The sequence below is a fragment of the Heterodontus francisci genome, chromosome 32 (genome assembly GCF_036365525.1).
Source record: "Heterodontus francisci isolate sHetFra1 chromosome 32, sHetFra1.hap1, whole genome shotgun sequence".
Classification (NCBI taxonomy): Eukaryota; Metazoa; Chordata; class Chondrichthyes; order Heterodontiformes; family Heterodontidae; genus Heterodontus; species Heterodontus francisci.
The window spans coordinates 24,801,171-24,828,720 of NC_090402.1; the positions used below are offsets into that span (position 1 = coordinate 24,801,171).

Below are 27,550 nucleotides of genomic sequence, written 5' to 3' on the forward strand. Positions count from 1 at the left end.
TTGAAGTAAAACAAGTATGTACCAAAAAATAACATCAGAAAATGCTGGAAAATCTCAGCAGATTGGTCAATATCTGTAAATGACAGGTTATGATGTTTTGTGGATGTACCCTCTACCAGAACTGGTATGTACTAAGAACCGGTATTGAACATTATGGCCTAGAAATGCATTAGCACAATCCCACATTTTAGGTGCAAAAAGTTTGTTCAAAACAATACTTACCTGAATGTGGAGCTGGCAAAACCTCCCAGATCCACCCGAGAACCACTGATCTTTGCCGGCTCCTGTATGTTCCATTGCGATTGCCTACCCTACCTCCAGGATCTGCCTGAGGGATGCTGCCTGTGGGTTATCTTGAAAATTCTGATTTTGCAAGATAAAAAATTCTATCTGTCTTGAGTGACTATTGTTACGATCGAGGTGGGAGCATTGCACTGTTAATTCAGTCCCACTTCTCCACAGGTCACAACATATATTTAAATTTTCCTGCTTACCGAAACAGTCAGTCCGATACTCTATTTGTCCCCAGAATAAAGCACACCAACCGGGTTTCTTTAATAAACAACAAAATTATATAAACCAAGTCGAAACCAATAATGAAGTAAACATATATGTGAATTAAAATAGTAGAGCCCCTTTTTTTAAATCCTAGCCCTCGTACACACACACACAACCGGTTAACCGGGACAAAAAAGGGATTTTTGTTTACAACTTTTACAAAGAAATAGAAGGAATGAAAAAAATAGACTGAATAGAAGATAAGGAAGTTCTTTGTTTTGACGAGGTGTCCCAAAGGCGAATAGGTGACTGCCACTAGGAATCTTCCTAGAACAGTTCTTTCGAGACAATGTTGATGAACAGTCTGAGTAGCTTTCAAGAAATTCAGCCACAGAAGGCTTCACATAGGTCTTACATCAGTTGTGCAGCAACAAAGGTTTCAATTATCACACATTTGGTGCAAGTTCCTTCAAAGATGTACGGTTTTCTGCAAACATTCAGGATTTCATCAAATACAGGAGGCAACAGTATAACTTGATACAACTTGCTTTACAAGAGCAAGATAAGAAGGGTGGTCGTCTTCCGGCAGATCAATAAGCAAACTCCAACTGCCTATTTTTAGCCAAATCAACTGTCTTTTTTTAACAGTTCAAAATGAAATCAACTTTTTCTAGAGGCATGTCCTATGACGGCCATAAATCCTGACTTGTTAATAAGCAAATAGCTCTTCAGCTCATAACACAACCCCCTTCTGTATTTACTTGAAATCATGTGCCTTCCAGTAAAGACTTGTTTATTGGTCAACCTTCTTTTGACCTTCCTTTTGAAAAATAACACCCAAAGTTTAGCTTCTTCAAGATTCCAGCATCATTGAAATCCTTTTCAGTTTTTAAAATATTGATTCCCAAGTTTTAACAAAAAAGTGAAACCTTAGTAACACTGTGCAGTGAGTTCATGCCATTTACTGTGCTGTATGGATAACAAAACTACAGAAAAATATACAGCTGGATAAGGGAAGGCCATTGTATGAGTTGACAAGCTCAGTCATCCTAAAAGTTGAAAAGTTGCACCACTGATGTGTGTTTGACTCTAGAAATAAAACAGTTTTTTTATATTATGTTTTTTCCATTTCAGCTTAAGCAGCAGCATACTTCTCGCAAAACCTGTTCATTGTTCATAAAATTACTTTTGTTATAGTTACTCTTGTATTTCAGCTCAGCAGTAATGAGCCTATTTTGGTGTATACTTATTAGTGTCCTAGGTGCAGCCAATGTCTGGGGTGGTGGGTGCGCTGTTGCAGCTAGTTATAAACTCAGCTCAGTTTGCCCATATTTTATAATAGCACACCTGCTGATGTAGTGCAAAGTTACTTTAATTCTGAATTTATATATAACATCAACATGAATTCATGTAGCATCTTTAATGCCAAAAGGCATCCCAAGGTACATTTTTTTTTAAATTCATTTATGGGATGTGGACGTCGCTGGCTAGGCCAGCATTTATTGCCCATCCCTAATTGCCCTTGAGAAGGTGGTGGTGAGCTGCTGCCTTGAACCGCTGCAGTCCATATGAGGTAGGTACACCCACAGTGCTGTTTGGAAGGGAGTTCCAGGATTTTGACCAAGCGACAGTGAAGGAATGGCGATATAGTTCCAAATCAGGATGGTGTGTGACTTGGAGGGGAACTTGCAGGTGGTGGTGTTTCCATGCATTTGCTGTCCCTGTCCTTATAGTTAGTAGAGGTCGCGGGTTTGGAAGGTGCTGTCGAAGGAGACGTAGGAGCGCGTTGCTGCAGTGCATCTTGTAGATGGTACACACTGCTGCCACTGTGCATCGGTGGTGGAGGGAGTGAATGTTTGTGAATGGAGTGCCAATCAAGCAGGCTGCTTTTTCCTGGATGGTTTCGAGCTTCTTGAGTGTTGTTGGAGCTGCACCCATTCAGGCAAGTGGAGAGTATTCCATTGCACTCCTGACTTGTGCCTTGTAGATGGTGGACAGGCTTTGGGGAGTCAGGAGGTGAGTTCCTCTCTGCAGGATTCCTAGCCTCTGACCTGCTCTTGTAGCCACAGTATTTATATGGCGACTGCAGTTCAGTTTCTGGTCAGTGGTAACCTCCAAGATGTTGATAGTGGGGGATTCAGTGACAGTAATGCCATTGAACATCAAAGGGAGATGGTTAGATTCTCTCTTGTTTGAGATGGTCATTGCCTGGCACTTGTGTGACGCGATTGTTACTTGCCACTTATCAGCCCAAGCCTGGATATTGTCCAAGTCTTGCTGCATCAGGACATGGGCTGCTTCATTATCTGAGGAGTCGCGAATGATGAACATTGTGCAATCATCAGCTAACATCCCCTGTCCTTATGATGGGGGCAAGGTGATTGATGAAGCAGCTGAAGATGGTTGGACCTAGGACACTACCCTGAGGAACTCCTGTAGTGATGTCCTGGAACTGAGATGATTGATCCCCAACAACCACAACCATCTTCCTTTGTGCTAGTTATGACTCCTACCAGCTGAAATTTTTCCCCCTGATTCCCATTGACTTCAGTTTTTCTGGGGCTCCTTGATGCCATCCTCAGTCAAATGCTGCCTTCATATCAAGGGCAGTCACTCTTACCCCACCTCTGGAGTTAAGCTCTTTTGTCCATTGTTACGATCGAGGTGGGAGGAGTGCACTGTTAATTCAGTCCCACATCTCCACAGGTCACAACATATCAATACGTTTCCCCACTTACCGAAACAGTCAATTAGATACTCTATTTGTCCCCAGAATAATGCATTCCATCCAGGTTTCTTTAATAAACAACAAAATTATCTGTCTTAACCTATCTTGTTCCCTAGCCCTCACACACATACATCCAAAAACCAGTTCACTGGGAAAAGAAGGGATTTTTGTTCGCAGCTGGTACAAAGAAATCGAAGGAATTAAAAAAAACAGACTGAGAAGCAGATATGGAATTGCTTTGTTTTGATGAGGTGTCCTATAGTTGAATAGATGGTTGCTCCTGGGAATCTTTCCAGGTGAGGCTGATGAACAGTCTGCAAAGGGTAGGCGTTCAAAAAAAATTCAACTACAGAAGGATTCACATAGGTCTTACAGCCGGTGTGCAACGACAGAGGTTTCAGTTCTCACATTCGATGCAAAGTCCTTTTAAAGATGCAGGGTTTCTGCATACATTCAGGATGTCTTCAAAGTACAGGAGGCAAGAGTACAACTTACTACAGCTTTTGCTTTTCAAGAGCAGGGACTCTTCAAAGAGAGGTAACAGTGGTCTTAATTTTTTTCTGATCCTGGCAGGTCTCCAACAGCTCCTTTTGTCCACAACCCAGCTGGCTTTTAACAGTTCAAAGTAAAACTGAACTTTTTTTTCTGGGCAAGTCCCATGATAATCATAAATTCTGTCTTGTCACAACACAAAAATAACACAAGTCAAACCCCCTGCTATGTTTACTTGAAATCACATGCTTTCCAGTAAAGCTCTGTTTACTGGTCAACATTTTGTTGAACTTCCTTTTAAAAAAAAATACACCCAAAGTTCAGCTTCTTCAGTTTTAAAATATAGATTCCAAGTTTCAACAAAAAATATGGAAACTCCAGTAACACATGTTTGCACAAAGGCTGCAATGAGGTCAGGAGCTGAGTGGCCTGGAGGAACCCAAAGTGAGTGACAGTGAGCAGGTTATTGCTGAGCAAGTGCCACTTGATAGCACTGTCGGCGACCCCTTCCATCACTTTGCTGATGATTGAGAGTAGACTGATAGGGCGGTAATTGGCCGTGTTGGATTTGTCCTGCTTTTTGTGTACAGGACATACTTGGGCTATTCTCCACATTGCTGGGTAGATGCCAGTGTTGTAGCTGTACTGGAACAGCTTGGCTAGGGGTGCGGCTTGTTCTGGAGCACAGGTCTTCAGCTGGAATATTGTCAGGGCCCATAGCCTTTGCAGTATCTAGTGCTGTCAGCCATTTCTTTATATCATGTGGAGTGAGTCGGATTGGCTGAAGACTGGCATCTGCGATGGGCTGAATGGCCTACTCCTGCTCCTATGTTCCTATGCTGGGGACCTCAGGAGGAGAAGGCCGAGATGGCACTTCTGGCTGAACATGCATGCAAATGCTTCAGCCTTGTCTTTTGTACTGATGTGCTGGGCTCCCCCTTCCTTGAAGATGGGGATATTTGTGGAGCCTCCTCCTCCAGTTAGTTGTTTAATTGCCCACCACCATTCACGACTGGATGGAGCAGGACTGTAGAGCTCTGATCTGATCTGTTGGTTGTGGGATCGCTTAGCCCTGTTTATCACATGCTGCTTCTGCTGTTTGGCATGCAAGTAGCCCTGTGGTGTAGCTTCACCAGGCTGACCCCTTATTTTTAGATATGTCTGGTGCTGCTCCTGGCATGCCCTCCTGCACTCTTTATTGAACTAATGTTGGTCCCCCGGCTTGATGGTAATGGTAGAGTGGGGGATATGCTGGGCTGTGAGGTTACAGATTGTGGTTGAATACAATTCTGCTGCTGATGGCCCACAGCGCCTCATGGATGCCCAGTTTTGAGTTGCTAGATCTGTTTGAAATCCATCCCATTTAGCACAGTGGTAGTGCCACACAACACGATGGTGGGTATCTTCAATGTGAAGATGGGATTTTGTCTCCACAAGGACTGTGCGGTGGTCACTCCTACCAATACTGTCATGGACAGATCCTGACATGCTCTTCTACCCTCCTCATTGAACCAGGGTTCGTTTCCTGGATTGATGGTATTGGTTGAGTGAAAGATATGCCGGGCCAGGAGGTTACAGATCATGGTGGAATACAATTCTGCTGTTTGCCTACAGTACCTCATGGATGCCCAGTTTTGAGTTGCTAGGTCTGTTCTGAATCTATGCCATTTAGCACAGTGGTGGTGCTTCACAACATGTTGGAGGGTATCCTCAGTGTGGAGACAGGACTTCACTGTGTGGTGGTCACTCCTGCCAACAGTATAACAGACAGATGCATCTGTGACAGGTAGATTGGTGAGGACAAGGTCAAGTAGGTTTTTCCGTCCTGTTGGTTCTCTCACCACCTGCTGCAGGCCCAGTCTGGCAGCTATGTCCTTCAGGGCTCAACTAGCTCGGTCAGTAATGCTATTACTGAGCCAGTGTTGGTGATGGACATTGAAGCCCCCTACCAAGAATATATTCTGTGCCCTTGCTACCCTCAATGCTTCTTCATAGTGGTGGTCAACATGGAGGAGTATTGATTCATCAGCTGAAAGAGGGTAGTAGATGGTAATCAGCAGGAGATTTCCTTGTTCATGTTTGATGCCATGGCATCTCTTGTTTCCATGATATTTTGCGGGGTCCAGTGTCAATGTTGAGGACTCCCAAGGCCACTCTCTCCTGACTATTTACCACTGTGCCATCACCTCTAGTGAGTCTGTCCTGCTGGTGTGATGGGACATATCAGGATGGCAATGGAGGACTCTGGGCTGAAAGGTATGATTCTGAGTATGGCTGTGAAAAGCTGTTGCTTGACCAATCTATGGGACCACTTCCCCAGTTTTGGCATAGGTCTTTAGATGTTAGTGAAGAGGATTTTGCAGGGTCGACTGGGCTGGCTGTGTCATTGTCATGTCTTAATCCAATGCCGAGGTTGATGCCGAGTAATCCATCCAGGTTTATTCTTAATATGCTTTGTAGTAGTGGTTTGCTGCAACTGAGTGGCTTGTTAGGCCATTTAAGAGTGCAGTTAAGAGTCAAGCGTTTTGCTGTGGGTCTGGAGTTGCATATAGGCCAAACCAGGTAAGGATGGCAGATTTCCTTCCCTAAAGGGCATTAGTGAACTGGATGGATTTTTGTGACAATTCTGTGGTTACATGGTCACCATTACTGATGCTAGATTTTTATTCCAGATTTATTTAATTACCTAAATTTAAATTTCCCAGATGCTGTGGTGGGATTTGGACTCATGTCTCCAGACCATTAGTCCAGGACTCTTGATTATTAGTAGTAACCATAATTGAACTTGAACATTCATTCTTGGGACTTCAATTTATATACAACATATGTGGGCATCAGTCTTTAATTTCATTCCACCATTATTTTTCCGAATATAATTTTGGTAAGTTTTTCTTATTATTAGAAGGTGAGCTAATCTGTATGTTTGATTCTTCCCTTTCCCCCCCAACCCCCACCCTGTTCTCTTAGTATAAAGAGTATAATACAGATTTTCTGTCTTTCCTTTCTAGCAGATCAATGGAGCTGAATGGGTACACTGCACTCAGGGATCAGTTTATAGGGACACCAGTCTCTGCGCACTATCAGTACCTGCCGCACCTTTTTAGCTATGCTGCTCATTCAGGTCTGTTGCCACCACAACACCGCAGCCTAGACCCTCAGTCGCATACTCTGGTAAGCCAATTGGTTGGAGCTGAAGACCTTGAACCTCTTGGAACACCAATGCTGATTGAAGATGGGTGAGTACAGGTTAATGCAACATTGAGACAGTAAGATCATTATCTCTTCTAGGACTGCAGTAGTATTCTGTGTTAACAAATTTTTGCTAATATTCAAATATAGTTAATAGAGAAATTCTGTCATGTTCTTTATATTTTGTTCGGTAACTTTACAAGTCAAACTCTATAGTCAAAATGTTACAATAATTGTTCAAGTAATTCATTCTCCTTGGGAGGGTTTTGCTCAATCTTCAGGCTGCTGCATGGACAACTAGTAGGGTACTTGAATTATTTTTATATTGAGAAAAGAAAGCTTATTTCAGAATAAGATTGTATTTCATTCTGTTAATATAGCATTTATTCTCTGGAACTGTCAATCTTATATAAATACATGTATGTATCCATAGGCCAGCCCACATTTAGGGGAAATTTTATGCTCTCCCTCGCGACAGGTGTGGGATGGTGACGGGGCTTGGGGGTGTATCCCACCACCTTTCCACCAGTGCCAACATTAAGTCCGGGGCGGGAATACCCTTGAATGGTCGTCCGCATGGCAGGAGAAACTGTGCGGCTGCTTGCCGGCTCCGGGGGAGGGGGGGGTTCCTTGTTAAAGACACAGTGCCTTATCGAGGGACCCGGCAGTGGGAAGTGGGACGCTGTGGAGAGCCACCTCCCTTCTCTTGCTGCTGACCCCCACCCCGTGAGACTCCTCCCAACCTGGCCTACCTGTGGCCTGGGTCCAGCGCCACACCTGGGCCTCAGGTGAGTGCTTCACCTGCAGCAGCTATCGTGTCTGCGGTGGCGCTGCTCAGTTAAAGAGAGGCCGGCAGCTCCCAGAGGGTGGGGACTTCCGTTGCTGGGGTCCTTGATCCCATGGAAGGCTTGCCGCTGTCTAGTTAAGTGCCTAATTGGCACTTGATTCGGCGGGTCTCCCACAGAAGAGGCTATGCGGGGTTCTCGGTGTCACTTTTGCCGGACGTCAACACCCGCGTCGCTTGGATAAAATTCTGGCCTTCCTGTCCATCGTACAACAAATGTCCCTTTCAAATTAGCTACTTTAATGTGCAGAGAAATTTTCCAGCAACAGAAAATACTAGAGCCAATATATTTGACCTCTGTATAATCTCACGCTGTATGTACTTAACAATTAGTAATTCTAAAGGTACACAATGCGATCATAGCAGCAGATTAATACGTTCTGCACCACATTGCACCTGTCTTTATAAAACAGCATATCATCTGACTTACTGTGAGCAATGCCACAAACGTTTTGCTAAATATTAAAATAAGAATGGTATATGTATATGCATTTCCTGTTCACCATCCTTGAGGAACCTCACTTCTTTGTCACCCTTTAGTATAGGCAATATTAATCTAATTTTAAGCAAGTTTCTTGCAGCTTATCGGTTTCTTTGCAAATTTCTTCCAACGACCTTTACAAAAAAAAAGAGAAGTAAAAACTGCCATTGGAATTGTGTATGCATAAATTCCCCAAACAGCACAAAATACTTAGCACAGGAGTCACAATGCCTGTTAGCTGTAACTTTGAAAGTAATTGTAGCAATGATACAAATAGTTACAGCTTCAAGAGCAAATAAATTTAAAATGTTGGATTGTTCTGAGGTTCTGGTGAGCCCCACAAGATAATCTGGGACACTGTCAGCCCAGGCTCCCCCACCCGCATGCCCTGGATTTAACTGCAGTCAAGTGGTATTCGAGGTGCTCAATATTGCACTGTTCAGAATCCAGCAAGCTGCATCAGGAATCCCATCAGGTGGTTTTATTTAGATGAGGCCTGAGCCTAAAATTGCTCTGGCCTCTTTGCTGCTAGAATGTGCTGGCTCCAATTGCATTCCACTGGTCAGATGGCCAAAAGTTAGAATCGACCCTACTTAGCTAACTAAACAATATTTAGACGTTGTAAGTTAAACTTAGCAGCAGAATAGTATGTTGTACACTTTATGGCATAAGACTCTTGTCGTTGCAAAGCAATGTATTACCCAACTTACAGTGAACAATGATACGAAAGGTCTGTCAATATTTATGCTTTTACAGATGAGTTGTTGCATATAAGTATTGCTCTATAATTGTCGATGAATATTTGTATTTTGGGTGCTGAAAGCTTTTGTTATTAGGTGATTTCTATTAATAATTTCTAGCAAGTCAATTGGAGCAGCAATGTACCTTCAGCAAGCTACTTGTTTTCTGTTTCAATAGTGAAAAGTGGGCTGAGATGCATTTCAACTGTTTAAAAGTAGCTATAACATTGATTCTGGTCTTTTTTCTGAGTGTTCCAACTCCAGAGATGACTCTCCTGGCTGATTCTGCACTACCTCCTGGACTTGAAAGTTTTCCTTGTATCTTGGTGACTAGCCTAGACACTGTACTCCAAGTGTGTTCTGGCCAGAATACTGCAGTTTATGCATAGTTTCCTATGATTTGTATATGACTGTTTTGGCTATACACTTCAGTAGCTCAATTCAGTTGATGACAGATTCAAGGTAGGGAGCAAAGAACTTTGATGACAACAACTACTACTGGCATTTCTGTAGCACTCATTACACACACTTCTGAGGCTTCTCGGACTGCTTTACAGGGTGGTGGATAGCAGTTAGACAGTAAGAGGGAGAAAAGGAAGGGGATAAAGAGGGGCTGAAAACATGGTCAAAGTTAAGGAGCCTTTTGAAGGCTGAGAGGGAGGTGACAAAGTGGAAAGTGAAAAAGGGGGTTGCAGAGGATGAATCTGTGGTGACTGAGTAGCCACTTATGGTGAAATAGAGGGAGAGGGTAGAAATGTAGTAGGTTGGTGTCAGGAGAGAAATGTTTGTGTGTAAAAAGAGTAGAAAAGGTTGTTGAAGTAGAGATGGCAAGGCCATGGAGGGATTTGAAGATGAGATGAAAACCTTAAAGTTGATTCTCTGGGAAATATTGATATAGTGTAGAAAAGAATCTTACACAAATATCTTGTTTTAATAGTGTTAGTTTGGGATTAATAAACATAACTAGTGAATTACTGTCAAGAACATTATAGTTCTTTTCAATCATTTGGTGAATAATAAGTTTTAACATTCTAAAACATTTTTATGACCTTTTTAGAGAGTAAATAATGGAAAATCCAGATGGTGCACATTGTAAATGACCTCTTAGAAAGTACAGGCTTGATTTGTGAAATGTTCCTTTCCTGTTTCATGCATATGTTTTTAATCACAATTATTTTAATACCATTGCTGCAACCAACCTCTTCAGGATTTTGTGAGATATATTTATCAAAATACAGTCAAAATTTTGCACTTTCCCAAAGATTGTTTTAATTTTGGGTTTCAATATCTGTGTTTTTAACAGGTATAAGGTAACTCAGGCTGAGCTTTTTGCTTTACTTTGCCGGCTGGCAGATGAGTTACTTTTCAGGCAAATTGGCTGGATCAAAAAATTGCCGTTCTTCTGTGAATTATCAATCAAAGATTACACCTGCCTGCTAAGCTCCACCTGGCAAGAACTCATCCTCCTATCTTCCCTCACTGTCTATGACCGACAGATTTTTGGAGATCTTGCTGATGTCACTTCAAAGTATGCACCATCTGATGATGAACTCCAAAGGTGAGGCAGTTGGCATAGAATGTTTATTTTGCACCATTTGACAATTTATTTTAGGCTGCAGATATGCAGCCATTTTTGTATCCAATGAACTGGTTCAGGTGCACAACAGTGTAAGAGTGGTATATTCAAAGGCAGGTCACTATTTGTTATCCCAAGCACACCAAAGCTAAATAGTTCGACACCCTCTAGATAGTTACTCATAGCACTTGGGCTTCACACTGGGTGGTGTATAACTTAGTGTGGGGTGAAGCCCAGTTTAAAAATTGTCAGGTAGTCTGTTGGATGTGCTGGATACTTGATAAATGTAATAGTTTTTTTCAATATTAAGGGAAGGCCCACACTCCCACCTGTACACTCCTAACAACATGTAAAAAAATCCACTAAGAACTGGAGCTTTGCACAGAACTGTCACCTGGCAATATAACTTCTTACTGGTTGTATATTGAAACTTTACAGCTACTGATCTTGGTAGTGGGCTATAACTGTCTTAATTTGTAACCAACATGTTTATTTTATGAATTCTCAATTTTATAAATTCTCAATGTTTAAAATATGCAATTTAAAATGTGTAAATATTTGTTGATCAATTATGAATATCTCTTGCAGCCATTCTCCTGTAAATGCAACCAACTGCTCTAACTTGTTACACAATGTTGTGGTATTTTTGTAGGATGTCTTTCAATTAGGCTTACCTAGTACTTGCATTGTTAAAGTATTTAATTCGTGATTGGGGAAACTGTTTTTGAGCTCCAGTTTTTCCCCGTCAGAGTTTTGTTTCCCGTTTTAAAGGCCACCAGAATTAGTTGTTTCTTTGGAGAGAGGGAATTAGAATGGAAAGGGTGTAGGGCGGAACTGCTGTCTGATTTTAATTGCCTGCCTGCCTGCCCCATTTTCACTGGGCACGTAGAGTTAAAATTGCCTCTTATGTTTGACTGGAGAACCTGGCTGCATAATGTTTAAAATTAACTGTTCAGCTACAAAAGAATGATTGAAGGAAGGTGTGGGACAGAAGAGAAGTGAATATCAAGCAACTGATTGATTTTAAGTATACTAGAAGCAGAATGAAGTACAAAAACATATTATTTTGTTTGGATTTAGCAAATTTGCTGTAAAGTTTATAAAATCAAATGTCACATCCACAATTTATCATTATAACAAAATTATTTGCTTAAATGTCATAAAATGCAAGTACAATTAAATCACTGTACAACTGTGAATGAGCTTGTTTAAAATATGCATTTTAAAATTAGGATCTTTTTAATTTAATATTTTAAGCAGAGACCACAATAAAAAAGAGCACTATCTTCGGTAGAGCATTTCACAAAACATACAAGTACTATACTTGGAGCTTCAACTTCTGACATATGTCTTGCATTTATATATTAAGTGAGAGAAATACCAGCATGCTGAAGAAAAGAAGAAGGCACAAGACCACCCAAACTTCCAACTTTGGCATGTTGTAAAGCAGGCAATATCAGATTAGCCATCCATTAAGCACCCTAACTGACTTTCCATTGACATCAGCTTTACTTTTTTGCTTTTTAAAGGTTCCTTTTCCTGGCCCCACAAGGATACTTTGGGACTCCCTGCCTTGAGCTTTCCCTCCCTCCCGATCGTGCACTTTACTGATCCACCCACTTTTACTCACATACCTTGGTGAGGACATTCTTCATTGGTCCCTGGTAGCAATCTGACCTGCCAGCTTTGGAGGGTAGGAATCAGTGTCAGGACATTCAAATGTAGCCCAAGAGTTGAAATCTTCTAGGTCTCATGCTCTGGGTTTGGGTGAATGGGGGCGTCTGACGGATAGGCCGGAATTTTACGCCGCCCCAGCGGGTCGGATGGTGGCATGGGGGCAACGTAAAATTGAGCGGCAGGCTCCAGAAAGGCCGAACCGCCCCAATTCTGCCTCCGACCTACTTAACGGCCACTTAAGGGCCCTCGCCCGCCTGCACGGGTGTTTCACCCGTGGCAAACAGGTGTACCTGGGACCTGAAAGGCCGCCCAGCTATAGCTGCCGGCCTTTCCGCACCCCGGGGTGAGGGGGGCCTGGCAATCGGGCACAGGGTGCCCAATTGAGGGCTGCCCCCGCCTCCCAACCCAACCCCAGGATCGAAGACGCCCACACTCCCCCCAAACGACCACCCTAGCCTCACCAGGGCACAACCGATTCCCCTGGTGAGGCAACCCAAACTTACCTTCAGTACCGGTTCCTTGGTATCCTCCTGGGTCTGCTGGGCTGCAGTCCCAGCAGTGGCCACCGCTCCCAGTGGCGCTGCTGAGACTAAGAGCTGCTGGCCTGCTGATTGGCTGGCAGCTCACTGAGGCGGGACCTCTTCCCTCAAGTGGGTGGAAGTCCCGCCTCGGGCCAATTAAAGCCTGGAGATCCGTAAAATACGGGACAGATCCCCAGGCTGTGGGCCGAAGTGGGTTTGGCACCGACATTTACCTTGGAGTCCAGCTCCCGTCCGCCCACTGTAAAATTCCGGACATAGTGTCAGATGATGCCTGCCCGAGTTAACATCAGAGCTCAAGTGTAACATTTTTTAAATTGCTTACCCTTTGGGTTATAGTGAAGATGATGCTACTTTCTGTACTTTTGTATAGAAGATTTATAGCACAGAAGCAGGTTATTCGCCCAATTGTGTCAATGCTGGCCAAAAAAGAGCTCCCTAGCCGAACCCACTTTCCAGCTCTTGGTCTGTATCCCACTAGTTTACAGCACTTAAAGTGCATATCCCAGTATTTTTTAAAAGCAGTGAGGGTTTCTGCCTGTACCACCCTTTCAAGCAGTGAGTTCCAGATTCCCACCACCCGAGTGAAAACATTTCTCCTCAATTCCTCTCTACTCCTTCTGCCAATTATTTGAAATCTGTGCCCCCTGGTTATTGACTTCTCTGCGAAGGGAAATGGGTCCTTCGTATTCACTTTATCTAGACCCCTCATACTTTTATACATCTCAGTTAAATTTCCCCTCAGCCTCCTCTTTTTTTAATTTGATAATGGCATGTGAGTGTTGCTGGCTAGGCCAGCATTTATTGCTCATCCCTAATTGTTCTTGAGAAGGTGGTGGTGAGCTGTCTTCTTGAACTGCAGTCCTTGGGGTGTTGGTACACCAACAGTGCTGTTACAAAAGGAGTTCCACGATTTTGACCTAGCGGCAGTAAAGGAACGACAATATAGTTCCAAGTCAGGATGGTGTGCGGCTTGGAGGGAAACTTGCAGGTAGTGGTGTTCCCATGCATCTGCTGCCCTGGTCCTTCTAGGTGGTAGAGGTCGCCTGTTTGGAAGTTGTTGTCAAAGGAGCCTTGGTGAATTGCTGCTGTGCATTTTATAGATGGTACACACTGCTGCCATTGTGTATTGGTGATGAAGGGACTGAATGTTGAAGGTGGTGGATTGGGTGCGTATTAAGTGGGCTGCTTTGACTTGGATGGTGTTGAGCTTCTTGAGTGTTGTTGGAGCAGCACCCATCCAGGCAAGTAGAGAGTTTTCCATCACACTCCTGGCTTGTGTCTTGTAAATGGTGGATAGACATTGGGGAGACAGGAGCTGACTTACCTGCTGCAGAATTCCTAGCCTCTGATCTGCTCTTGTAGCCACAGTATTTATGTGGCAGGTCCAGTTCAGTTTCTGGTCAATGGTAACCCCCAGGATGTTGATAGTGGGGGATTCAGTGACAGTAATACCATTGAACATCAAGGGGAGATGGTTATATTCTCTCTTGTTTGAGATGGTCATTGCCTGGCACTTGTATGGCGCGAATGTTAGCTGCCACTTATCAGCCCAAGCCTGGAGGTTGTCCAGGTCTTGCTGCATCTGAACATTGGCTGCTTCAATATCTGAGGAGTCGCGAATGATGCTGAAAATTGTGCAATCATCAGCAAACATCCCCACTTCTGACCTTATGATGGAGGGAAGGTCATTGATGAAGCAGCTGAAGATAGTTGGGCCTAGTTCCAAGGAAAACTAGTTCGGCAGGTGGGGTGGGACCCAAAGTAGTGTCTCTCCGATGAGATAGTTGAGGCAAATGTAGAGGTTAAAGCAAGCAAGTCCAGTAGGCAGGCTGGGCTGGGGCAAGACAGGGAGCGTGGAAGGTCTGGTAGGCTAAACAGCATTTACTTTAATGCAAGAAGCCTTACAGGTAAGGCAGATGAACTCAGAGCATGGATCGGTACATGAGATTGTGATATTATAGCTATTACGGAAACGTGGTTGAGGGATGGGCAGGACTGGCAGCTCAATGTTCCAGGGTACCGATGCTTCTGGCGTGACAGAGGTGGAGGTAAGAGAGGAGGGGGAGTTGCACTATTGATTAGGGAGAGAGAGGATATCCCGGGGGAACACCCAGTGAGGCCATATGGGTAGAACTTAGAAATAAGAAAAGGGTGATCACTTTGATGGGATTATACTATAGGCCCCCCAATAGTCAGAGGGAATTGGAGGAGCATATATGTAGGGAATTCACAGATAGGTGTCGGAATTATAGGGTTGTAATAGTAGGTGATTTTAACTTCCCTAATATTGACTGGGACTGCCTTAGTGCTAAGGGATCAGATGGGGAAGAATTTGTTAAGTGTGTCCAGGATAGTTTTCTGAAACAGTATGTGGATGGCCCTACTAGAGAAGGGGCTACACTCGACCTCCTCTTAGGAAATGAGGATGGGCAGGTGGTTAATGTGTCAGTTGGGGAGCACTTTGGGTCCAGTGACCATAACTCTGTTAGCTTCAAGACAGTTATGGAAAAGGATAGGACTGGTCTCAGGTTGAAGTCCTAAATTGGGGGAAGGCTAATTTCAATGGCATCAGACAGGAACTCTCAAAAGTTGAATGGGAGAGGCTGTTTACAGGTAAAGGGACGTCTGGCAAGTGGGACACTTTTAAAAGTGAGATAGGAAGAGTTCAGGGCCGGCATGTTGCTTTTAGATGGAAGGGAAGTTTAGGGAACCTTGGTTGACGAGGGATATTGAGGATCTGGTCAGGACAAAGAAGGAGGCATTTGTCAGGTATAGGCAGCTGGGATCCAGCGAGTCCCTTGAGGAGTATAGGTGACGTAGGAGTACACTTAAGAAGGAAATTAGGAGGGCGAAAAGGGCCATGAGATTTCCCTGGCAGATAAGATAAAGGAGAATCCTAAAAGATTCTATAAGTATATTAAGAGTAAAAGGATAGCTAGGGAGAGAGTAGGTCCCCTTAAGGATCAGTGTGGTAATCTGTGTGTGGAGCCACAGGAAATGGGCGAGGTCTTAAATGAATACTTCTCGTCTGTATTTACCGTGGAGAAGGTCATGGAAGCTAGTAAGTTCAAGGGAGGGAACAGCGATATCCTGGAGCATATCAACATTACAAAGAAGGAGATGTTGGAGGTCTTGAAATGCATTAAGGTGGATAAATCCCCAGGGCCTGACCAGGTGTATCCTAGGATGCTATGGGAAGCTAAGGAGGAGATTGCTGGGGCCCTGGCAGAGATTTTTGTATCATCGTTAGCCACGGGTGAGGTACCGGAAGACTGGAGGATAGCTAATGTTGTGCCTTTATTTAAGAAGGGCAGCAGGGATAAGCCAGGGAACTACAGGCCGGTGAGCCTTACATCAGTGGTGGGAAAGTTATTGGAAAGGATTCTGAGAGACAGGATTTATATGCATTTGGATAGGCAAGGTCTGATTAGGGATAATCAGCATGGCTTTGTGCGTGGAAAATCATGTCTGACGAATTTGATTGAGTTTTTTGAGGAGGTGACCAAGAGGATTGACGAGGGCAGGGCGATGGACGTTGTCTACATGGACTTTAGCAAGGCCTTTGACAAGGTCCCGCATGGTAGGCTGGTCCAGAAGGTTCGAACACATGGGATCCAGGGTGAGCCAGCCAATTGGATGCGAAATTGGCTTGGTGATAGGAGGCAGAGGATGGTCATGGAGGGTTGTTTTTCAGATTGGAGGCTGGTGACCAGTGGTGTGCCGCAGGGATCGGTGCTGGGCCCTCTGTTGTTTGCCATATATATTAATGACTTGGATGTGAATGTCGGGGACATGATTAGTAAGTTTGCAGATGGCACCAAAATTGGTGGTATAGTGGACAGTGAAGAAGGTTGTCTAAGGTTACAACAGGATCGAGATCAACTGGGAAAGTGGGCAAGGGATTGACAAATGGAATTTAACGCAGACAAGTGCGAAGTGATGCATTTTGGGAAGTTAAACCAGGGCAGGTCATATACAGTGAATGGCAGGGCCCTGGGGAGTGTTCTTGAGCAGAGACACTTTAGGGTGCAAGTACATAGTTCCCTGAAAGTGGCAACACAGGTAGACAGTGTGGTGAAGAAGGCATATGGCATGCTTGCCTTCATCGGCCGAGACATTGAGTACCAGAGTTGGGATGTCATATTACAATTGTACATAACGTTGGTTAGGCCGCATTTGGAGTACTGTATGCAGTTCTGGTCGCTGCACTACAGTAAATATGTGATTAACCTGGAGAGGGTGCAGAAAAGATTCACAAGGATGTTGCCTGGTTTGGAGGGCTTGAGTTATAAAGAGAGATTGGATAGGCTGGGTCTGTTTTCCCTGGAGCGAAGGAGGCTTAGAGGGGACATGATAGAGGTATATAAAATTATGAGAGGCATAGATAGGGTAGATAGTCAGAGGCTATTTCCCATGGTAGGGGTGACTAAAACTAGAGGGCATAGATTTAAGGTGAGAGGGAGGAGGTTTAAAGGGGATCAAAGGGGTAAATATTTCGCACAAAGTATAGTGGGTATCTGGAATGAGCTGCCAGAGGACGTGGTGGAGGCAGGAACAGTAGCAACATTTAAGAGGCATCTGGACAGGTACTTGAATGAGCAAGGCATAGAGGGATATGGAATTAATGCAGGCAGGTGGGATTAGTATAGATAGGCATTATGGTCGGCATGGACGTGGTGGGCCGAAGGGCCTGTTTCTATGCTGTACGACTCTATGACTCTAAAACAACCCCAGCCTATCTTTCCTCATAACTAAACTTCTCAATTCCTGGCAGCATCCTCTTTAATTTCCTCTGTACTTTTTCCAGCGAGATCACATCCTTCCTGTAATGCAGTGACCAGTACTGTATGCAACACTCTAGCTGTGACCTACCTTGTGTTTTATGCAGTTCCAGCATAACCTCTCTGTTCTTACATTCTGTACCTTGTCTAATAAACGACCGTATCCTATGCTTTTTTAACCACCTTATCTACCTGTCCTCTACCTTCAGGGATCTGTGGACAGGGAATCCGAGGTCCCTCTGTTCCTCTATACCTCTCAGTATCCTACCATTTATTGTGTATTCCCTTGACTTGTTTTCCCTCCCCAAATACAATACCTCACACTTCTCCAGTTTGAATTCCATTTACCACTTTGTTGCCCACCTAACCAGTCCATTAAAACCTTGCAGCCTACAGCTTTCTTCCTCATTATCAACCATACAGCACTTTTGTATCCTCGACAAACTTCTTAATCATTCCCCTACATTTAAGTCCAAATCATTGATATATACCACAAAAAGTACTGAGCCCTGTGAAAATCCACTGGAAATAGCCACTTTCAATTTCTGATCTAACTTATCACTTTCCCTATAGCCATATGATAGCATCACTTGAAGAACATCAAATTGTTAATGATTATCAGTGTTCCAGTTTTGCTGAATAAAAAAAGATACAATTATGGAAATATTGCTGTAGACAATCTCAACATATTCAAATGCCTTAATACTGGGATGTCCAACCAGCAGCTCTAAGGCCAGTGTGACTCTTTATTCTAACGATCTGGCCCTCAAAGTCCAGACAGCTTAGTCCTATTTATTCCTCATCCTTGTCATTTGCTGGTTTGTCCTCTTTGAAATTTGTGGGCTTTGAAGTTTGGAAGGGGCTTTTTTTTAAAAATCATTACTGTCTTATTCTGGGGAAGGTGGGACCTGTACAAGCTGGACAGTCTGCACCTGAAGAGGGACAAATATCCTTGCAGGAAGGTTTGCTAGTGCTGTTGAGGATGGTTTAAACTATTTGGCAGGGGGATGGGAACCTGAGCGCAGTCTTAGATAGGACAGTTTCAGGGCAGGGAACAGGAGGTAGAGAATTAGCGAGTGACTCTGAAAGATAGAAGAAGCAAAGGTTAAAAAGTGTGCAGCACAGGAATTTGGCAGTGTTAAAGGGTATTTATTTAAATGCAAGGAGTATAGTAAATAAAGCCGATGAGCTGAGGGCACAGATAGACACATGGCAACACGATATTGCTGCTATAACGGAAACTTGGCTTAAAGAGGGGCAAGAATGGCTGGATATAGAGTTTTCAGGCGGGATAGAGAGGGAGATATAAAAGGAGGAAGTGTAGCATTATTAGTTAAGAAATCAATAACAGCCTTGAGGATGGATGATGTGCTAAATGAATCATCAAATGAGGCTATATGGGTGGAGCTCAGAAATAAAAAAGGGGCAGCCACACTATTAGGAGTGTACTATAGACCCCCAAATCGTGAGAGAGAGGTAGAAGAACAAATATGTAGGCAAATTTCTGAGTCCAAAAACTATAGGGCAATAATAGTTGGGGATTTCAACTGCCGCAATATCAACTTGGATACAAATAGTGTGAAGGGCAAAGAGGGGACAAAATTCTTGAACTGCGTTCAAGACAACCTTTTTAGCCAGCACGTAACAAGCCCAACGAGAGGGGGTGCAATTCCAGATTTAGTCTTCAGTAATGAAGCTGGGCAAGTGGAGGAAGTAACAGTGGGTGACCATTTTGGAGATAGTGACCATAATATAGTAAGTTTTAGTATAATCATGGAAAAGGACAAATATAAAACAGGAGTAAAAGTTCTAAATTGGGGGAAGGCAAATTTTAAGAAACTAAGAGGTGACCTGGCGAAAGTGGACTGGATACAGCTACTTGTAGGGAACTCCGTGGCAAACCAGTGGGAGGCATTCAAAAGCGAGCTACTATAGGCACAGTGTAGGCATGTCCCCACAAAGATAAAGGGTGGTACTGCCAAATTTTGAGCCCCTTGGTTATCTAGAATCTTACAGGGCAAGTTAAAGCAGAAAAAGAAAACTTAAAATGATCACAAAAATCTTAATACTTTTGAAAGCCTAGAGGAGTATAGCAAGTGCAGGGGTGAAGTAAAAAAGGAAATTAGAAAAGCCAAGAGAGGACATGAAAAAATATTGGCAGGTAAAATCAAGGAAAACCCAAAGATATTTTATCAGTACATAAAGAGCAAGAGGATAACTAAGGAAAGGGTAGGGTCTATCAGAGATGTTGAAGATGTGGGCAGGGTTCTTAATTAGTTTTTTGTCTCTGTCTTCACAAAGGAGAGGGTTGATGCAGACATTGTAGTTAAAATTGCCCCTAGTATAGGTAAGTGGTAGGGGAATATAGGGAAAGGTGAGGTTGTGGTAGGAATATGGGATTAGTGTAAGATTAGTATAAATGGCTGGTTAATGGTCGGCACAAACTCGGTGGGCCGAAGGGCCTGTTTCAGTGCTGTATCTCTAAATAAATAAATAAAAAATAAAAAAAAAGGAGTGTGAAATATTAGCTATGATGAGCATAATGAGAGAGGAAGTACTAGAGGGTCTGACATCCTTGAAAGTGGATAAATTGCCAGGGCCGGATGGATTGCATCCCACGTTGTTAAAGGAAGCCAGGGAGGAAATAGCGGATGCGCTGAGGATCATCTTCAAATCCTCACTAGATACAGGAGAGGTACCAGACGATTGGAGATCTGCGAACATTGTACCATTGTTTAAAAAGGGTGCGAAGGATAGGCCAAATAGTTATAGGCCGGTCAGTCTGACCGCGGTGGGTAAATTGTTAGAATCTATTCTGAGGGACAGTATAAACTGCCACTTATAAAGGCAGGGATTAATCAGGGATAGTCGGAATGGATTTGTTAAGGGAAGGTCATGTCTTGTTACTTCCTCAAAAAACTCAATTAAGTTAATAAGAAGGATTGATGAGGGTAGTGTAATGGATGTGATCTGCATGGATTTTAGTAAGGCATTTGACAAGGTCGCACATGGCAGACTGGTCAGTAAAATGAAAGCCCATGGGATACAGCGGAATGTGGCAGGTTGGATCCAGAATTGGCTCAGTGACACGAAACAAAGGGTAGTAGTCTACAGATGTTTTGTGAATGAAAACTGTTTCCAGTGGTGTTCCACAGGGCACAGTTTTGGGTCCCTTGCTGTTTGTGGTATATATTAATGATTTAGACTTAAATGTGGGAGGCATGATTGGGAAATTTGCTGATGGCACAAAAATTGGCGGTGTAGTTGATAGTAAGGAGGATAGCTGTAGACTCCAGAAAGATATCAATGGTTTGGTTGAGTGGGTGGAAAAGTGGCAAATGGAATTTAATCCAGATAAGTGTGAAGTAATGCATTTAGGGAGGGCAAATAAAGTAAAGGAATACACAATAAAGGGGAGGATATTGAGAGGGGTAGAAGAAGTGTGAGACCTTGGAGTGCATGTCCACAGGTCCCTGAAGGTGGCAGGACAGGTAGATAGAGTGGTGAAGAAGGCATATGGAATGCTTTCCTTTATTATCTGAGGTATGGAGTACAAAAACAGGGATCTAATGCTGGAACTGTATAAAACGCTGGTTAGGCCACAGTTGGAGTATTGCGTACAGTTCTGGTCACCACATTACAGAAAGGACATAATTGCTCTGGAGAGAGTGCAGAGGAGATTTACAAGAATGTTGCCAGGGCTCGAAAGTTGCAGTGATGAGGAAAGATTGGCTAGGCTATGGTTGTTTTCCTTAGAACAGAGGAGGCTGAGGGGTGACTTAATTGAGGTGTACAAAGTTATGAGGGGCCTAGATAGCCAATACAGGAAGGACCTGTTACCCCTAGCGGAGAGGTCAATTACCAGGGGGCACAGATGTAAGGTGATTGGTAGAAGGATTAGAGGGGACATAAGGGAAAACTTTTTCACCCAGAGGGTGGCGTATGTCTGGAATTCACTGTCAGGGACGGTGGGGGAGGCAGAAATCTTCAATTCATTTAAAAGGTACCCGGACATGCACCTGAAGTGCAGTAACCAGCAAGGCTATGGACCAGGTGCAGAAAGGTGGGATTAGTTTGGGCGGCTACTTTTTACGGCCGGCACGGACACGGGGCTGAATGGCCTCCTTCTGTGCCGTAATTTTTCTGTGGTTCTATTGGTGGATAAATTCTAAATCAGAACACCAAGATCTGTAGTATTGGCAGTTTGAAGCATTGAAAATTAATAAGAATTATTTTAATTTCAATAAATAAACTATAGCACAAAAGAGGATAGATATTTGAAGCTGGAAAGTTGCTTTCTGGAAAAAAAACTGATGAAAACTTAAAAATTTTTTAGAACATGTTCTAAGTAATCATATTCAAGATTACAGTAAAGCAAACAATGTAAGTTATTATCCTATGGCTACAATTTATTGTTTCACAACCTAAATCATATGAAGTGTTTTTTAAAATTTACTCAAGTATGTCAAATTTACTCCGGTATTTCAAATTTATTAAGGATTTTTATCAAGGAGGAATGATTTATTTTTATGTTCTATTCAGAGTTATGTGTTCAGTGGAAATTTCTGCCATCTTTAATTCTGCCTGTCTTCCATCACTAATTTGAACCAGATATAAGTCTTCTGTTTTCTTAACCATTTCCTTATCAAATTTTGGAAGTTTTTTAAATTTGATTTAAGGTTAGCTGCATTATTCTGACACACAGAATGTGAATTGCTGCAGGAGTGGGGCAGTTACACCATTCAGTGACAATCTCAGACTTGGCACTAATGAGTTCTTATTTCAGTCTGCTCACAAGTCATTTTATACATGAACAACTGCTTGGCATCGTTAATGTGTATTCATGTCCACCTTATTTTCCTCCTACATTGAGGCAAGAAATATTTATTGCTGGTGGGCTTGACTTTCCAGCTGATCTGTACCCTGTTGCCTTAGTAAACCACCTGGCCTCATATAATTGGTAACCTATCTTGCTGAATGATGTCAATAAAATGTTGATTTTGAAGCCTTGCAAATAAAATAATTACGAAAATCATTTTAATAGAAAACAAACAGCTTAAGTACTTAAATATATTCTACTAATGACATATTGTCATAAATTCTGAATTGTTTGAAAGAGCGAAAGTCGGGAGCTGTGGAGGAGGTCATACTGCAATAACAGCTTTGCTTAGCAAGAAAGGCATGCTTTGTGTATTGTAAGGGAGGAACATAATTCAAAAAGCAAGAAAGTAATAACGGTAGAGATAGGCAGGAGGTGATTCTCAACGTTAGAAATTCATAAAAGTGACAAGCGTTCAGTGAAAGCTAACAAATGTTCCAAATTCATTATATAAAATGGGAGGATTTTCACTTCATTCATTAAAAAGTGCTTGTGTGCAGCTTCGCTCCTGCAGTCTCTCTGATATATAAATAACTGAAAAGTTCATATTGGTGATTACTTCTGTGTTTATGAACAAAATTTTCATCACTTCTAATACTATGCCCTTGCAAAGTCAAACATAGTGCAAAAATCCCGTTCTGATTCAGACATTACAAACCGCATCACAGCACTTAAAATAAACACACTGGGTGTTGTAGACTTTTTCTTGGCCATGATAGACTAGATTTTTAAAGAATTATCAATGTACATCACAATTTCCATCACTGACATAATGGCCTCAATATTAACCCTTCCACAACAGAGAGGTTAAAAATTTTTAAATGGGGAACACGTCCCCAATCTGCTGAATAGGCAGCTGTTACCATTTATACAAAGGCAGATAGGGTGTCCTATCTCTGTAAAAATGCAGTTTTTAACAAACTTTGGGAGGAGAATTATTGGGAAAGATCAATAAATGTATAGATGAATATAAGATATAAATATACTTTATAACATTCAATTTGTTTGTGCTGAATCTCAAATATACATTTGTAATGGGTAAATTTGATGTAATACCTTAACTGGAATTACAATTTTGCTCTCTTAGATTCAGTGAGGAGGGAATGGAAGTTATGGAACGACTAATCTACCTCTTTAGAAAGTTTCAGCAGCTGAAGGTCAGCAATGAGGAGTATGTGTGCATGAAAGCCATCAACTTTCTTAATCAAGGTATAATGAGTTTTATATGATACTACTTTTGGTTAAATTTCATTCTTTTTTTGCCATTTCTGAGCTTTTAATCTTCCCTAAACTCTAAATACAGTGGAGTTAATATTAACTGTTCCTACCAGTCTTCAGTGGAATCGAAAATCAAATACGTTTTGAAACTGGCAGTCAACCCTCTGTTTTCTGTTTCCCACTTAGGGGAAACAGTTAAAATCAGTTCCAGCTTAAGATACAAGGGTTGGTTGTCCAATCAAGCATTCCTGGCAAGGACCATTGGTCAGAAAATCAGGGACTGCGAGTTTGCAATTTCCCAACCAGCACTCTTTTCAAAAAGAATTGAGACCATTTTCAAAAAGAATTGAGACCATTCAAGTAATAAGTTTTTTATTAAGCATAGGTCCCACAGAGCAGAGTTAAGACTCTGTAAACTTTCTACTCCCAGTGTATAGACATGGCAGCAATATGTGGTACTTCAAAAAAAAGGCTCACTTCTGTTTCTATCCCCATTACCAAAAATGTTAATGCCTCGACTATTAGGGATGTGAACATGAATCAAAGGAAAAAAGGTTTGCATGCAATTTGACTAAGTAACACAACACTGTTCTTCTTGATTTGATTCATGGATCTTAGATTGATGCTGCACATTTGTCAAGTATCTGGTTGACCACAAGAAAAAGACTTGCAGCCATTTTAGAGTCCAAAAACAAATCAGCAACAGAGAAATTGTTGTCTCCAATCCTTTCTACCTGGACTTGTACAAATACATTTAATACTCCTGTTTTAAAGACTTGATCACTAATATCTGTAATTAGATTCCCTATTCAGATATCTAATCATTGCATTATTCTTGGGGTCCAATGGGTCTATCTAATTCTCTTTTCTCAGACAGTGGTTGTAATTACCCTGTAGCTGTACCATTGGAGTTTATGTTAGAGTAGAGTAGATAAGGGTTTTTTGATTTGTTTATTCAAGTATATTTGAAATTGTAGTTAAGTTAAAATGGTATCATTCAGAATTTTCATATCCTTTCAGGTGAACATAATTGTATTGCACAGAGTTATAATAAACTCGCCAAAGTTTGTGGAGATAATTCCATCTTAATACCCCCAGATCTTGAAGAGTTTGAGGGAGGTAAAGGTTGGAGGATTTTCTCCTTATCTGTGAATGCTTCAAACACTACTAATACTTTTGTTAAATCTACTTTTCCTTTGCACTTTCTCAATGTATTTAAACATTTCTGTTTATCTTGCAAAGTTGTTTCAGTGATGGTTCTAGTTTTTAAATAACAAATAATTTCTTTGCTTGCCTTACTTGTCATTTGGGAGTTGTTGTGACTCCAAAATTGGCAAACATTCTGACCATTAAATTTTCAAGAAAAATACTTAATTCCTTCTTCCTAAACTTAATTTTTGCTTTAGTTTATACATTCTTCCACCTAGGTTTTGAGCAGAATTGTTGACAGTGTTTGCATGTGCTCTCTAAGTAAGGATTATTTTATTTTGTTCATTTCTGATACTGAGCTGTGATTATTGGTTCGGTTGTATATTATGTTCTCCCAGTAGAATTGAGTTTATTGTAATTAGTTAATGCTGCAAAATAAAATGCAGCATAATTTTGATTTTTGCCATCTATTAATGTCTAACATCCATCCAAAATGATTGTCTGCCTTCTGAAGAACAGCCGTTGCATTATGAATTGGCATTCATAAGAAATTCCTATCCATAATATGTCTTTAATAGAGTAACTGATGATGAACAACAGTGAGATAAGTGAATATAATTTGCTGTGTCAAAAGGATTGAGTTGGTTACTTGCATCCTGATGTGGTAATTATCTTTTTACTGCTCACAAGTCAATTATAATTGCACTGGCATAGAAATGAAAAGTACTTCTAAATTACTGATGATGATCACGACCCCTATGACAATTACCAATCAGAACCCAAATATCAGTAAACCACACGAGTTATAATCTGGATAAAAGGTCATGGTTGAGGCATTCTAGTCTTCAAAACAGGTGGTTTATACACAATTTATGGCACTGGTATTACAATGTTGAGCAATAACAGGAGCAGTTTTTCTCTTCTTGCCCATGACTTTAATTTAGGGTGAATTCCCTTTATAGGTCATATGTAATATTTTTAGGGATGTTTTGCATCAGCTTGTGGTGAGAGTATGTGGCACTAAAAAAAAAAAGTGGCCTTTACTGTTATGCTTTTATGCCAAAATCAGAATTTCATCCATATCACAAGGCATTTGAACAAGGTGTTAGTAAGGTTTGTTACATAGTGAAGCATACACCAAGTGACTTCAAAAAATATTAGAATTAACTCACTAGATAATGGCACTATGTGTGATACTGAGCAATATATACAAGAAAAGTCCAAGACTTGATTATCTGGTCCGAGCTGAGGAACTATTATTACTTAGGATAGTGGTAGGGACATTAAACTTGGCTTCCGAATCCCAGGACTAAAGAGAAAATCTACCAGGTTCCTGCTTCTGATTCCTTTCCAGTGGGCATGAACGTCTGTGTCAGCTGAGGACAAAACCTGGCTTGACCTTGATGTCTCACAGTCAAAAGAGCTTGTTAATACTGATTTCATAGGGTCACACATAACAAATTCCTGCTTTTAGCAAAGTAGCAGGTGGTATCTGTAGAATCATACCCTAGGAGTGAAAGGTAGAAAATTTGAGGGGAAAATAATTATAGTTTAAATTGAGGTCATCAATACAAGTAAAAAGGGATGAAACTCTGTAAAATATTCAATATATTGAGGAGGGGAGAAAATGCAACTGATCTTTCCTTTTGGAAGTCATCCCTCCTGGTGCATAAAAAGTGTGTTGTCTGAGTTTATTCTTAGCATGAGAGTACAATATGATTTTCACTTGAAAGAAGAGTGGGGAGTGAGGCTAGACACAGGCTGGTACAGTTGCTTGGCGAGGACCCTGGGTGATTTTAACTTGTGTGCCTCTTCATTTTTTAATTCGAGCTCCTGACCAATCCTAGTGTGATTGATGAGACAGCCAGTAGGCAGGAGCAGGATATAGTGTGGCAGCTGGTTCCCAAGTTATGTGGCAGGGATCCTCGGTTTTCATGGTCAATTTTTAAAAATTCTTTCATGGGATGCAGGCGTCGCTGGCAAAGCCAGCATTTGTTGCCCATCCCTAATTGCCCTTGAACTGAGTGGCTTTCTCGGCCATTTCAGAGGGCAATTAAGAGTCAACCACATTGCTGTGGGCCTGGAGTCACTTGTAGGCCAGACCAGGTAAGGATGGCAGATTTCCTTCCCTAAAGGACATTAGTGAACCAGATGGGTTTTTACAACAATCGACAATGGTTTCATGGTCACCATTAGACTTGCTTTTTAATTCCAGACTTATTCATTGAATTTAAATTTCACCATCAGCCATGGTGGGATTCGAACTCCTGTCCACAGAGCATTAACCTAGACCTAGGCCATTAAACTAGTCCAGTGACATTACCACTACGCCACCGCCTTCCCTAATTGAAGGAGAAAGGTAGCTTGGGATAGAGAAGGTCCAAGAATTCCTTATAGGGTTGAGAGGAATGCTCCTGCTCCTTTTGGCCCACAAGGAAACATTCAAAAAAATTACATTTTTACTTGGGCGTCTTCTGACCCTGGACACTATGTGGCACAGTCTCTAGGCGCAGTCAGCACTATGCGCGACTCACAAAGCACGGGGTTCAGATAGCACCTGGGTCCAAATGATGTCTTTAGCTAACTTTTGAATATCCATGAGCCACTTGTCTTCCTGGGGCAAGGGTCTCATCGCTGCCTAAAATACGACTGTTGAAAGGTTGGATCAGTATCCTATTTCTCAAGCATTCAGTATCACTCCAACCATTAAAGAAGAAAGATCTTGTATCTATATTGCACCTTTCACATCCTTAGAA

The 27,550-nt window shown here is 42.0% G+C and overlaps 1 protein-coding gene across 1 annotated transcript in view; it reads left to right on the forward strand.

The window, feature by feature from the left end:
• The window catches only part of LOC137347466 (nuclear receptor subfamily 6 group A member 1), a 119,445-nt gene that overhangs the window by 76,943 nt on the left and 14,952 nt on the right, over window positions 1–27,550 (forward strand). The window contains exons 8-10 of the mRNA XM_068011909.1: window positions 6,727–6,954; window positions 10,276–10,530; window positions 23,515–23,636. Of these exons, the coding sequence (XP_067868010.1) occupies window positions 6,727–6,954; window positions 10,276–10,530; window positions 23,515–23,636 (605 nt within the window). The remainder of the gene's footprint in view (window positions 1–6,726; window positions 6,955–10,275; window positions 10,531–23,514; window positions 23,637–27,550) is intronic.